Source organism: Mus caroli, chromosome 11 (genome assembly GCF_900094665.2).
Source record: "Mus caroli chromosome 11, CAROLI_EIJ_v1.1, whole genome shotgun sequence".
Taxonomy (NCBI): Eukaryota; Metazoa; Chordata; class Mammalia; order Rodentia; family Muridae; genus Mus; species Mus caroli.
In genome coordinates, this window is record NC_034580.1 from 53875117 (window position 1) to 53888477 (window position 13361).

Genomic DNA, 13361 nt, shown 5'->3' on the forward strand with positions numbered 1-13361 from the left:
TATCTGCCCCCATCTTTCAGGGTCTCAGACCCCTTCCTCCACTCCACAGGGGCTGCCTTGCTCATCTGGCACCTCAGAGTGGCCATGGTGCCTTCTGTGGCCTCTTGGCTTCTCAANTCTTCTATGAATCTGGGGGGCAGAGCTGAAAGGGCCAAGCATACACTGAGAACATGGGACTCTTTGAAGGACATGCTCCACAGAACATGGGATACACAAGGAGACACACATTCTAAAGCAGAAGTTATATAAGGAACAGTGAATCAGGGAACAGATGAATGGGAAGAAAGACCCTACGTGTCGGGTGGTTATGAACATGAGGACATCTCCTGAACATCTGGAAGTGGTGATGGAAGTCTCCAGATGACCCTAGTTACAGGACAGATGGCCCCTGGGTCACTACAGGAACTATGTTATATATGGAGACAGACATAGCAATGAGACAACATGGAGACACCAAGTGTCAGGTTCAGGTGACCACAGACAATCTTTTTACCCTTGACACTCAGTGTGGCTGACGTCTTCTCCTGCCCACACACACATGAGTACTCCCCAGAATCTTCCACAGCCAGGCCACGGATCTGCAGCTCACACGTGGCCCCATCCTGCCTCAGGCTGTATCTGTACCCATCTCTCAGGGTCTCTGACCCCTTCCTCCACTCCACAGGGGCAGCCTTGCTCATCTGGCACCTCAGAGTGGCCATGGTGCCTTCTGTGGCCTCTTCATTCCTCAGACCCTCTGTGAACTTGGTGGGTAGGGCTAAGGAGGTCAGAAAGGCACAGGAATTATTATGTTCAAAGCACGTGAAGCAGACAGGGTTGATGCACACTAGACATGAAGAGCACAGAGAAGACACAAATCCCACTGAGGGTGGGTCATGTACTGCTATCTTGAGAACAGGCTATGAATGTTATGTTCTCTTAATATCAGTACCATGGACTTTTCAAAGATCTGGTATGATGATCAGAGGCAAGTCCAGAAACGCACAGGGGCGCCACATTCTCTGTAGAACTTTAGCAGACATGATTCAGCCTGGATGACAACAGGATATGGAATCTACCAGAAAAGGTACTTAACTCATGGTGGCACAAGGTAGAGGAAAGGCAGCTGTGCGTATGTTTTTGCCTATCTCCTACAGCTTCCCAAAAGCTGGGACTCTGTCCAGTCATGAAAGGATGTGACACACAGACAAAGGGGCAGAATATGGGATGAGCAAGACAAGCACCCTGCCCATAGACACCAAGACACCAATCCAATTGGCCACACAGCTTTACCATTAATATTCAGTGTGGCTGAGGTCCTCTCCTGCCCACACACACACGAGTATGTCCCAGTATCCACCACAGTCAGGCCACGGATCTGCAGCTCACATATGGCCCCATCCTGCCTCAGGCTGTATCTGTCTCCATCTTTCAGGGTCTCAGACCCTTTCCTCCACTCCACAGGAGCAGCCTTGCTCAGCTCACATCTTAAGATTGCTGTGGCCCCTTCTGTGGCTTCTTGGCTTCTCAGATCTTCTATAAATTTGGCAGGCAAGCCTGGGAAGGGCCAAGCAATGACTGAGAGCATGGAACCCTCTGATGGTCTCTGAGTGAACATGGAACCCACAAGGATGTGACACACGGACAAAGGGGCAGAATATGGGATGAACAAGATAAGCGACCTGCCCATAGACACCAAGACACAAACCCAACTGACCACACATCTCTACCATTAATATTCAATGTGGCCAGGTCCTCTCCTGCACACACACACACACACACACACACACACACACACACACACACACACGAGTATGACCCAGTATCCACCACAGCCAAGCCACATACTGATCAAGAGCCAGTGTGAGTAACTGAACCCATATCCAGATAGGGAAGGAAGCGGGTAACTGGGGACAGACAGCAGCAGGAGGATCTGCTTTAGCAGATGGACAGACGGATGCAGGGCATCGCAGATGCTGTGCCACACATGGAGGCAAGAGGAAATGATAGGAGTAGCATAAAGACAAGCCATCCATCTTTACCCCTGACAGTCAGCGTGGCTGACGTCTTCTCCTGCCCACACACACAGGAGTACTCCCCAGCATCGGCCATGGTCAGGCCATGGATCTGCAGTCCACACACAGCTCCATCCTGCCTCAGGCCATATTTGTCTCCACTTTGCAAGGTCTTCGGTCCTTTCTTCCACGTCACCGGAGCTGCCTTGCTCAGTTCACAGCTCAGTGTAGCTGTGGTACCTTCTGTAGCCTCTTCATTCTTCAGACTGTCTTTGAACTTAGCTGGAAGGGCTGGGGAGGTCAGAAAGACACAAACATAATCACACTCTCTGAGAACATGGAAGACCAGCAGAGATGAGGATGGTACAGGGAAGACAGGAAGCCCTGCTATACACAGACCACATGCTGGGCATGCTAAGCACAGCTGAGGGAGGGGCTTTCCTTAATCTAGACAATGCGTCTCATGGCCACAGTCCATTCCATGGTTTCCATGAGCCTCGGGCTGAGCTTGGCTTGTGGGGCTGAGAACAACACCAAGATCAACAGGATCGTGAAGCATGCTGAAGACAGGACATGACACTCAATGGTGAAATACACTCAACGGTGAAATACACTCTGGAGATCGAAAGGAAATGGCACAAAACAGCACAGCGGGGGCGGGGGTAGTGCAGCACACAGACTGGTCAGCCTGACCCTGGTGAAGCAGCAAGGACAGAGGACCTCAAGACGAGGAGGTCTAGACAGAGAGCTCAGGACCAGGACAGCAGAAACATTTACAACAGTAACCCTGGCCTCAGGTCTCCTGTGTCCACCAGGCTTGATGGTCTGGCTTAGCTGCTAGGTCACACTATGTCTCCATTGTGAATTCCTTCAGTGGTTCTTACGCCATCATTTTGATTGTGCTGAGAGAGCAGAGAGCACATGGGGTGCCCGAGCCCCTCCCCCATACAGTCACAGCAAGCCCCACTTCTTAGAACAGAACAGGCCAGGAAGAAGGGATGACTTGGCTGGGTGGGAAGAAGTCACAAGCCTCTTTCTGGATCTGTCAGCCTAGAATGGGTGGACACAGGGTCTAGCCCCATCTTCACAGTGCAGGCACACTCTCTAGTGTAGAGAGAGAGTAGAGGCAGAGATCCATGACTGAACAAATGGATCTAACACTGCCCTCAGCTACTATGCGGGAAACGGTCACAGAGAAGAGGAGGGACAAATTGGTTCTTGCTTGTAAAAGCTGGAGACTTCCTCTGGCTCCCAGGCTAAGACTGAGAACTCTTGAATGTCCATCTCTGTGTGCTTGGAGGTCTTTACGGACAGTGGCTCAGAGTTATCTTCGGGACTTTATGGTCCAGGGTAGCTTCTAAAAATGCAGCAGTCTTGAAAGGCCCAGGCAAGGCTTCCATATGCATCACTCTTGGGGGAAACCTAGTTTTGAAAGCAGCTGTTTGCCAGGACGCTCCATACCTCAGCCATCAACAGCATGTCCTGGGTTGGGAATAGGGAGTATGTCTTCCTGTGACCTCTTTCTAACTCTGTAGCCATGGGACAGGCTTCTTGTACACCCTTCTGCCATTCTTTGGCATGTTTGAATGCCTCTCCATTTTGACAGCAGGCCTCTTCACATGGCAGCTGGTTTTCATTCAAGTGTCTCCAGTGTTTGTGTGGGTGATAGGAGTCACTGGCCACAGCCTGGATAAAGAGACAGCCAGGCTTTGCCATACCTTCCTCTCCAGTGCCCTCAGTGGTTGGTTCTTCGTGTGACAGCAGAGCCCACCAGGACAAGGGCTTCTTGCACTTGTAGGAGATTCATTCCATCCGTGCTCTCCAGGATGTCCAGAGCTTTCCAACAATGTCTGTGCATCCCATTTGCTTCCCTGTGCTGAGGTGCTCAGGCCCACTTGCTTCCCTGTGCTGAGGTGCTCAGGCCTCCCAAGGACTCCTGACAGAGAGCCAACTCAACACCAGGCCACCGGTCACCAGTCACATCAAGATAAGTATTCCAGTTCCCTGGACACGCTGTGATGCAGGAGCATATTCCAGTAGGCTACTCTGGGAAGGTCTGTTGCTGACAGTGCCTCCATGAGGATTCCCAAGATCCATTGCAGCCAGGCTACAGGGCTCCATATATGATAGCTGTTTCAATCTGTGAGTGCCTCCATCTCTGATCTCCAAAGCCTTTTTGTTCACTCCAGGGAGGGACCTTTCTCTGTTCACACTCCACAGTGTGACCCTACTCCCTGTAATGCCCTCCCCAGGTCTCTAACCATCTGTGAAGTACTGTCCACAACTGGGAGGGATACACAGGCACAAAGACCATTAAACTCTGTGGCCATAGACAAAAGTGGGCCACAGACACTACATGTACAACCCAGGACATGTAGAGTGGTCAGAGGCAGGATCAGCAAACCCTTCTCCAGTGGGAAGATCTAGAACTAACCAGGGAAATCCCAGAGAAGACAGCGTCAGGCTCTCCCCCCACAGACTTGTCTTCACATCTCCTCACCACCATAGGACAAGCCCCCACCTCCACCCTGACTCTCACGGGTGGTGTCCCACCTTCATCTGACTGCCAAGAGTGGACCTTTGACTTTACCTGATACTTACCTGGATTCTCACCTTCACAGTCAGGCACATGACAAGGCTGTCCTTCCTGTGTCCCTGTTGTGTATGCCATTCCTCCATTTCCTGCCTCCCTTTTTCTGATGTTCCCCCAAGGACTTATAATTACATCTTTGTAATTGGTTGCATGCATACACAGACACACAGACACACACACACACACACACACACACCACTCATTCCAGCCAGGACATTCTTGAGGTTAAGAAACACCCAATTTTCCATTGTTTTCTGGCATCTAAAGTGGGTCCCATACAAGTATAAGAAACATCAGTCAACGGGATAAGATGAGAAATAGAAAAATCAGGGAAGGCAGGTGGAAGATGTTCAGGCACAGAGACACCCACACAGAGAGACACCCGCACACAGGAACACACATGGTCTTTACCCCTGATGGTCAGTGTGGCTGAGGTCTTTTCCTGTCCACACGTGCACAAGTACTCGCCAGCATCTGCTATGGTCAGGCTGCGGATCTGCAGCTCACACACAGTCCCATCCTGCTTCAGGCTGTATCTGTCCCCATCTCTCAGGGTCTCTGTTCCCTTCCTCCACTCCACAGGGGCAGCCTTGCTCAGTTCACACTGCAGTGTGATCGTGTCTCCTTCTGTGGCCTCCTTGCTTCTGAGCCTTCTGATAAAGTGGATAAGCAGAGCTAGGAGGGTAAGACAAAGATTGGAGCATCAGATCTGCTACAGAGTGTGGGAAGATAGAACGTGACATAGAACAGGATAGGGAACAAGATAGAACACAGCAACAGGAGAGAACCCACCAGCACTCAAGAGTGGGAAGCCAGCCGCAGATGCTGGTATTTTCTGGTTCATATATATAAAATGACTCAAGAAGTAAGGTGGGATGCACAGAAGGTACACAGGCATGGGGGGAGGGAAGCCATGCACGCTCTTTACCCTTGACAGTCAGCGTGGCTGAAGTCTTCTCCTGCCCACATACACACAAGTACTCCCCTGCATCTGCCACGAGCAGACTACAGATCTGCAGCTCACACACAGCTCCATCCTGCTTCAGACTGTATTTGTCCCCATTTCTCAGGGTCTCTGTTCCCTTCTTCCACTCCACGGGGGCCTCTTTGGTCAGCTCACACCGAAGTGTGACCATGGTCCCTTCTGTGGCCTCCTTGTTTCTCAGTTTCCCTACGAACTGGGCAGAAGAGGCTGCAACGGGCACGAATACAGAGAACATTATGATTCTCCTGCACTGGGCTGAGGTTCCCAGCGGGCCCTGAGCACAGTATGCACAGGCATAACTTACTTTTCACTGTGAGTGTGGCTGAAGTTGTCTGGTCCCCAAAGGAGCATGAGTATTGCCCACTGTCCTGGGGCTGCAGGTCTCGGATGACCAATTCCAGCACAGCACCCTCTTGGCGCAGGCTATACTTGTTGCTGGATTTCAGGACATCATCTCCATGGCGCCACTCCACAGGTGCAGCCACAGATGACAGCACACAGCGTAGTGTGGCGGCCTTGCCCTCTGGCACCTCCACGTCCTTCAGGGACTCCCTGAACCGCACTGGCAGAGCTATGAACAGACAGAGTCAGTTCAGTCTCCTGGAAGAGGATCCCACCAGGGGTCCAGAAGCAGCTACAGGGCGTGGGACAACTCAAATATTGGGTGTCAGTGGCAAGGACCCAATGACCTCTGGGAAAGACAGGTCTGATGGTATGTAAACAGAAAAGGTGGACATTGACCAGATGAACATAAAGTATTCCAGTGGGAACTGTGTCTCCCAAAAGTTCCGACATTGAAGTCCTAACTTGGGGTCTCAGAACGTGATTATTTGGCATTGTAGACTTGAAGGAGATGAAATAGAATATGGTTGTTGGAATGAGCCCTTGCTTCACTGCTTTGTCATTCTTAACTAGGATACCAGCAGAGAGGAACACCATCCGGAGTCACAGAGAAGATGGCATCTGGAAGCCAAGAAGACAGAATCCCCCCATCCCCACCAGAGGCCACCCAATCAAGGAACTTTCATTCTACACAACAATGGGGACAACAGACTCCCATCATGCAAGCCTCCTGTCCGTGCTGTTAGCTTAGGGCAGTCCAGACAGAGGCAAGCCACAGGCAGACAGAGGGGCTCCAGAGGGGTCCACCAAAGCCAATGCAGGAATGGGCCACAAGCAAGAATCAGGAGATCAAGAGAGGATGGAAGACTACTGGAGCAGTAGAGACTCTGAGACACAGGAAGCCAAGTGCCCTACACAGCAGAGGGAGATGGAGGAAAGGAACCAGAAGCTGCTCCAGGGTCCCCTTGCCTCCTGCTGCATGTAGACACATGTTTATTCTTGCCCCAACCACGGCCACCTGGCACTCACCATGGACCCTGACAATGGAGCTGCTGGATGCTCCGCCAATCTCACATTTGTAGCGCCCACCATCTTGTGGGGTGGTGGCAGTGATGAGCAGCTGGGCCTGACAGCCTTCATGGCTCAGCTGGCATCGTGCAGATGGCCTCAGTGTCTTCCCATCTTTGGTCCAGCGCACAGAGCCATCCACAGTGGTGGTTTCACAGACAAGAGTCAGGTCCTCGCCTTCTGTGACTGTGACGTCTGTGAGTGGCCGAGAGAAGATGCTCGGCTTCTCTGGAGGATAGAGAAAAGCCAAAGGTAATTGGGACGGTAGTACCTCTATGAGAGGACTAACACAATGGGCCATGCAAGGCCTTGATCAATATCTGCATCTGTCCTCTGGCTGGAGCCAGACAGAAATGCTGAGGGCAAGAGGCAGGCTCTGTGCAGTTTCCACTCTGGACACAATCACATCCCCCACAATTTCTGAATTCAGAAATTAATTCTGAAAGAACCCAGCTCAGTCTTCTGAATCAACTCCCTGAGGTAGGAGGCCCCCGTGCCACTGGCTACATCCCGGGGATGAGAGACCCTCTCGCCATTGACAGCTAATCTTGCCTTCCTGTGAGCCCCAGGACCACACTGTGCACTAGACAGAGCTCACAAAGGAGCTGTCACCTGCCCCTCTTCAAGGATCCTCTAGGCCATGTAGTGTCCCCATCATGGATGGCCCTTAGACACAAAACCCACCAGTCACCCGCAGGGCAGCTGAGGTCCGCTGGTCACCCGCCTCGAAGTAGACAGTGCCTGAGTCCTTGAGCGCCAGCTGCCGCAGGGTGAGCACGTGGTAGCCTCCAGGCTGGACAGTGATCTCATTCAGCTCATTGCTGTGCAAGGGGGTCTTATCCAGGAACCAGTGCACGGGGCCGTAGTCAGCAGGAGAGATGCGGCAGCAAAACTTAGCAGAGGAGCCCTCCTGGACAGCAGTGTCCTCTAGGTCCTCAATAACTCGCACTTTCTGGCCTGTTAGGAAAATGGACAAGTCAGAGCTCTTGCAGCCTAGAGCCAGGCTCAGAGAAATGATTTCGCCCAAGACCCTTAGTGGGGCCGTAAGCAAGTAGTCTATGTTACTTCTAGTCAGTGAAACTTGAAAGCAGATCTGAGCTGTGTAGTCCGTTGTAGTCAGCCTCTGAGCCTCAGACCTATATCCCTCTCTGAAGTCCATTTGCCACGCTGGTGGAAGGCCCCAGCCTGCCGAAGCTCATGCACTCTCCTGCCCTTTGTGCTAAGCTGGGCTCCATAACAGATAGGCTGCCTGCTCCCAAAACAGCTTATGCCAGCCGCACTCATCATAGTACAGTATAATCCATACTGTAGGCTACCTCACATTGACAGATCATAGATGGATGCAAAGAGACCACCGGTACCCTACTGTGCTGCAAAGACTCAGCTGACTCTAGCCTTCATATTCCTGATCCATCTGGCCCCTTCCGTTCTCCTCTCTGGTTCTGTGAGATGAACTTTTAAGCATCCACAAATATGAAGAATTCATGGCATCTGCCATCTGTGTGCCTGGCTTAGCTCACTTGCATTTCAAAGACCCAAGGGAAAGCTTAAAGCCTCACCACATACAGAAATGATGACTGTTCACGTATGGAAATGCCTGGTCCCCCAATTGGATCACTGCATGCTACCTACACATATACAGTTATCGTACTGTATCACAGATAGATCCACATATTACATATTAATTGAATAGACTAAATGCAGAGAGCTATGCCTACAATAAATTTTAATTGAGGGCTCGAGGGGTGGCTTGGTGCTAAAAGCATACACTGCTCTTCCAGAAGACCCAAGTTCAATTCCTAGCACCTACTTCAGATGGCTCACAACCACCTGCAACTCTAGCTACCGAGTATACAAGGCCTCTAGCCCTCTCAGGTACCAGGTACCAACATTCAAGTGAACAAACTCATACCCAGACACCCACACCCACACACACACACAATCACACACACATAAATCCCTAGAAATATTTTGTTGTCGTTAAATTAAGAACATTAGATCGACATGGATCCTGCAGACACACAATTGTGCACCCACAAATGTGTTGAAGGAAAGGCTCTACTTGAAAGACCCCAATACTGGATGAGACAGACAGAAAGGACTCTGATGAGCAGACTGTCACACAAAGAATGGCTCTACTCCACCCACAGGCCAGTAGGTCCACACTTAAGGTCTACACTTTACTGATTTTCTTTTCTGAGACAGGGTCCCTTGTATTCCAGGCTAAACCTGAACTATGACTTTGAGCTTCTGCTCTTCCTACTTCTATCTCCCATAGTCTCGATGGAGAGTTGGTCTGGAACCTCACAGATATCAAAATCTAAGGGCACTCAAGTCCCATATTAAAAATAGTGAAGTGTTTACACTTGGCATACATCTGCCATTAGGCTTTAAATAGCCAACACAATGGAGGTGCTAAGTGTAGTGTTACACTGTATCATACAGGGTGAAGTAACAAGGAAAATAAGTCTGTACTCATCATAGCCATAGAGTCTTTTTCCCGTTTGTGTACAATGTTCCTGGGTATTCGTACATGCATATTTTGCATTGTGGAAGCACACATGTGTGCGTGTGCACACCCCTGTAGAGACTCGAGGTTGATATCAGGAATCTTCCTAATAGCTCTTCCATATCATTCAATGAGGCAGGGTCTCTCAATCAAGCCCAGAGTTCACTCATTCAGCCAGTCTTGATAGCCAGATTGCTCTGAGCTCTACTGTCTCCACCTTTCCAAGCAGGAATTACATGTGGGTCCCAAACACCTGCATTGACAAGGGCCCTGACAACTGGGACATCTCCCCAGCCACACAATTTCTTTTTCCACATGTTTCTAATTAGCAAGAGGCTAGATCTGAACATGCAGAACCTGAAAATATGGAAGGTAAATTCTTGTTTCTTCTAATCATCGATGCTGAGGCTTCTCAGAGACATGAGTAATGGTATTCCCTGAAGACAGACCTCAGGAGGAGTTTCCAGGAAACCCCATGCTGGACTCCAACCCAGCACTGCAGAGCGAGGTGAAGGCTGTGGTCAGGAGAGCCACTGTTACCTCTGTTCTGATACCAAGGCACATCCCACCACTTCCCTTCTCTACAGACCAGAGAGGACACAAGCTCACCCTGCATATTGGAGAGGGATGGCATTTCACAGGTGAGAACAAGCAGAGACAGCAACAAAAAAAAAATGAACGGACAAAACAACATCAACAAACTGTAAATTTTGCTGAGATCATTCTTGTCAAACCTCTTGAGACCCTAGAGAAATCCCCTCCTGTTCCACCATATCCATGCCCCACATGCCTTGTCTACAGGCACAGATCATACCAAAGTTCACCTTTGACCTTCTTGAACTCTGCAGCAATTCAGAACAGAGGCCCTGGACAGACACCTGTCCAGCAGAGACACCCCCACCAACCACAGACACCAGCCCCCACCCCACGTCTGCAGAAATGCTGTGCTCTGTGCCCACAAGGCTAATGCCCGTCTTCCTCTGTGCCTCCTTGCCCTGGGATGCACCCTGGCTTTCCAGTTCAATGCCATGCATCCTCAGTGGAATGACTGTTCTTTAACAGCACTGTCTCTGGCCTTTCTAAACCGATATGATTGATGTTGTCCACACAGCCAGCCAGCCAGTTCTCCACTAAAAACCCATTAAGCTCTTTAGTTGCCAACAAGCATGGAGTTGTCCCTCCGTAATAACTTCCGCACCGTATGTCCAAGCACATGTAGAACATACACCTGGGACTCAGCACAGGCCTCAATGCCTCAGAATACACAGCAAGTACCCACTATATACATGAAGGCAGGCCCCTGGCTGCCTCACAGAAGGTCACACTAAGAAAGCCTGAGATGCCCAGGTACCCTGCTCTACCCTTAGACCTAGAGAATCCGAGGCTGGGCTGAGCTAGGGCAAGCAGAGTCCTGACGACGAAGCACTTCTGAGCTTCCATGGTCTACTTCAGACAAAGCTGAAGGGCACACCCATTAAGGAGCCAGAAGCCGCATGCAAATGAGGGTTTCCTCACCGTGGACGAGGAGCCGGGCCTGGGTCCGGGCTTGGCCGATGTCACAGGTGTAAGTGTCACTGTCTGTCCTCTCCAGGGCATTGATGGTGAGCTTCAGGGTCAAGCCCTCCTGACTGGGGACATGCTTCCCTGAGGCACGCAGCTCCAGGAGGCCTTTGCGCCAGGTCACGACAGATGCTGGGTGCTCTGTCTTGCATGTGAACACAGCTCTGCCCTTCTCTTCCACCTGCAGGTCAGTCAGCTCCTCCGTGAACCGGTTTGCCTTTTCTGGGTGAAGGATGAGACAGGTGGAGATGGCGGGAATAAATCTCCTATGACCACGCAGGTTCTGTTCCTTCCACTGAGGCTTTGGGGTGGGTCCAGGCATGCTGCAGGAGACACTGTGGCGGGGCAGTGTGCTTACCTTCCACACACAGCTTGGCAGTGCTTTTCGAAGCTTCTGTCTCACAGGTGTATTCCCCTGAATCCTTGAGCGAGGCCTTGCGGACAACCAACACAGCCCGCGTGCCTTCACTGAGCAGGTCATACTTCTGGCTCTTCCTGATGGCCTTCCCATCTTTCAGCCAGCGCACAGAGGTGCCTGCCCTGGACAGCTCACAGCTTAGCATTACATCTTCCCCAAGCGTGGTCCGCTGGTCCTCCAGGGGCTTCATGATGTCCACTGGCCTTTCTGGAATAAACAGAGATGGTCCCCATGAGGCACACCCTTAGCCACATAGTCACTTCAACATCCTTTAAAATGGCCCTCAGCATTGAAATGTCAGTCACAGAGCCTGCACTGGGTCTGTGCTAGGCTGTCTGCATATATGTTGTGGTTGTTTAGCTTGGGGTTTTTGTGGGACTCCAAACCGAGGGAACTGGGGTGTCTCTGACTCTTTTGCCTGCTCTTGGGACCCCTTTCTTCCTACTGGATTGCCTCATCCAGCCTTGATACAAAGGTTTGTGCCTAGTCTTACTGCATCTTGTTATGCTCTGTTTGGGTGATATCCCTGGGAGACCTGCTCTTTTCTGAAGGGACACAGAGGAGCAGTGAGTCTGTAGGGAGGGGAGGTTGAGGGGAGGCAGGGGACTGGGAAGAGTAGAAGGAAAGGAAGCTGTGGTCAGGATGTATTGTATGAGAAGAGAATAAATAAAAATAAGAAAAAGAAGAGATAAATGGCCTCAGGATGAGGAGAGAAATGGCCTCAGCCAGGGCCAGAATGAGGCGAGAGACAGGCATTTGGGAGCACGTACTCTCTAGAGATCAAAACCACACAACCGCTAACCCTTGACTCCTTAGACTCCTAGAGGCTCAAGACCAGAGTCAGAAGCAAGCCCTCACTGTCATGGTGATACCTTGGAATCATGGGCTCTAAGGACACCCCATTCGGGGCTCATATCAGGGTACGGCCGCAGCTTGGCTGGTCCCCGTGCAGATCCACCCACGAGCACCCAGAGTGTGTCAGAAACACAAGCTTCAAGACTCAGAGGCTACTTCCCAGCCTCCCCAGCCTCTGCTTAAGTGTCAGATTGGCAGACTGAGCTACATGCACTGAGAACAGTCAGGCCATGAATGAGAGACTAGAATCCTGGGCTTGCTCTAGAAACTCAAAGATGCTCAGGCAGGAACATCACTCCCTTCAATAACCAAAATTCCCCCACCCAGCACTCCCAACAGATATTTTGAGTCCCCCACCATGATAGGGAGATGGTCCCTAGAAGCACCCCAGCAAAATTGTACCCCACTTTCAGGCTCCTGGCCTCAGCCCACAGCACCCACCTCTGATGATGAGCGAGGCCTTGGATGTGAGGCCCAGCACCGAGAAGACCACCTCTCCTGCATCACTGAGTGCAGCATCTTTGACTGTCAGGGTGTATTTGCGGCCCTGCCGAACAGCATGAAAGTGGCCAGAACCACCCACTGTCTTCCCGCCGACTGTCCACACTGCTGGGTCACTGGGACTCTCGTGGGAAAGGACACACTCAAAGCTGCAGCTCTCTCCCTCCAGCACCTCCACTGTCTTTAACCTCTTGGTGATGCCCACATGAAGATCTAGAGGACATAAGAAACAGGTCACCAATCAGTCCACAGCCTGAAGGAACAGTAGTGTCCCATGCCAAGCAGTGGGATGGGCCACGTCACTATAGGGCCAAGTTTCCCACTGTCCCTAGCTCCACACCTGATGACAAAGTATGCCATATCTGAATTGGCACCAAAATCCTCCCTTCAAGCTGCCCATGCCCTGATGTTTGCATGATTGACAGCTACACAATCAAGGTGGTTGGGAGGAGAATCCTACACACTTCTAACCACCTTGTAATGCCAGGAGGGGAGGGACAGTAGCCCCATAAGTAACTCCTTCCAGGGAGAGCCAG

The 13361-nt window shown here is 51.1% G+C and overlaps 1 protein-coding gene across 1 annotated transcript in view; it reads right to left on the bottom strand.

Moving 5' to 3' along the window:
• Positions 1–13361, bottom strand: part of Obscn (obscurin, cytoskeletal calmodulin and titin-interacting RhoGEF) — a 143937-nt gene that overhangs the window by 66001 nt on the left and 64575 nt on the right. The window contains exons 35-46 of the mRNA XM_029483168.1: positions 12766–13038; positions 11410–11676; positions 11007–11273; positions 7667–7939; positions 6944–7210; positions 5877–6143; positions 5516–5779; positions 4999–5262; positions 2022–2285; positions 1273–1536; positions 494–757; positions 14–142 (exon numbers count right to left, since the gene is read on the bottom strand). Coding sequence (XP_029339028.1) covers positions 14–142; positions 494–757; positions 1273–1536; positions 2022–2285; positions 4999–5262; positions 5516–5779; positions 5877–6143; positions 6944–7210; positions 7667–7939; positions 11007–11273; positions 11410–11676; positions 12766–13038 — 3063 coding nt within the window. The remainder of the gene's footprint in view (positions 1–13; positions 143–493; positions 758–1272; positions 1537–2021; positions 2286–4998; positions 5263–5515; positions 5780–5876; positions 6144–6943; positions 7211–7666; positions 7940–11006; positions 11274–11409; positions 11677–12765; positions 13039–13361) is intronic.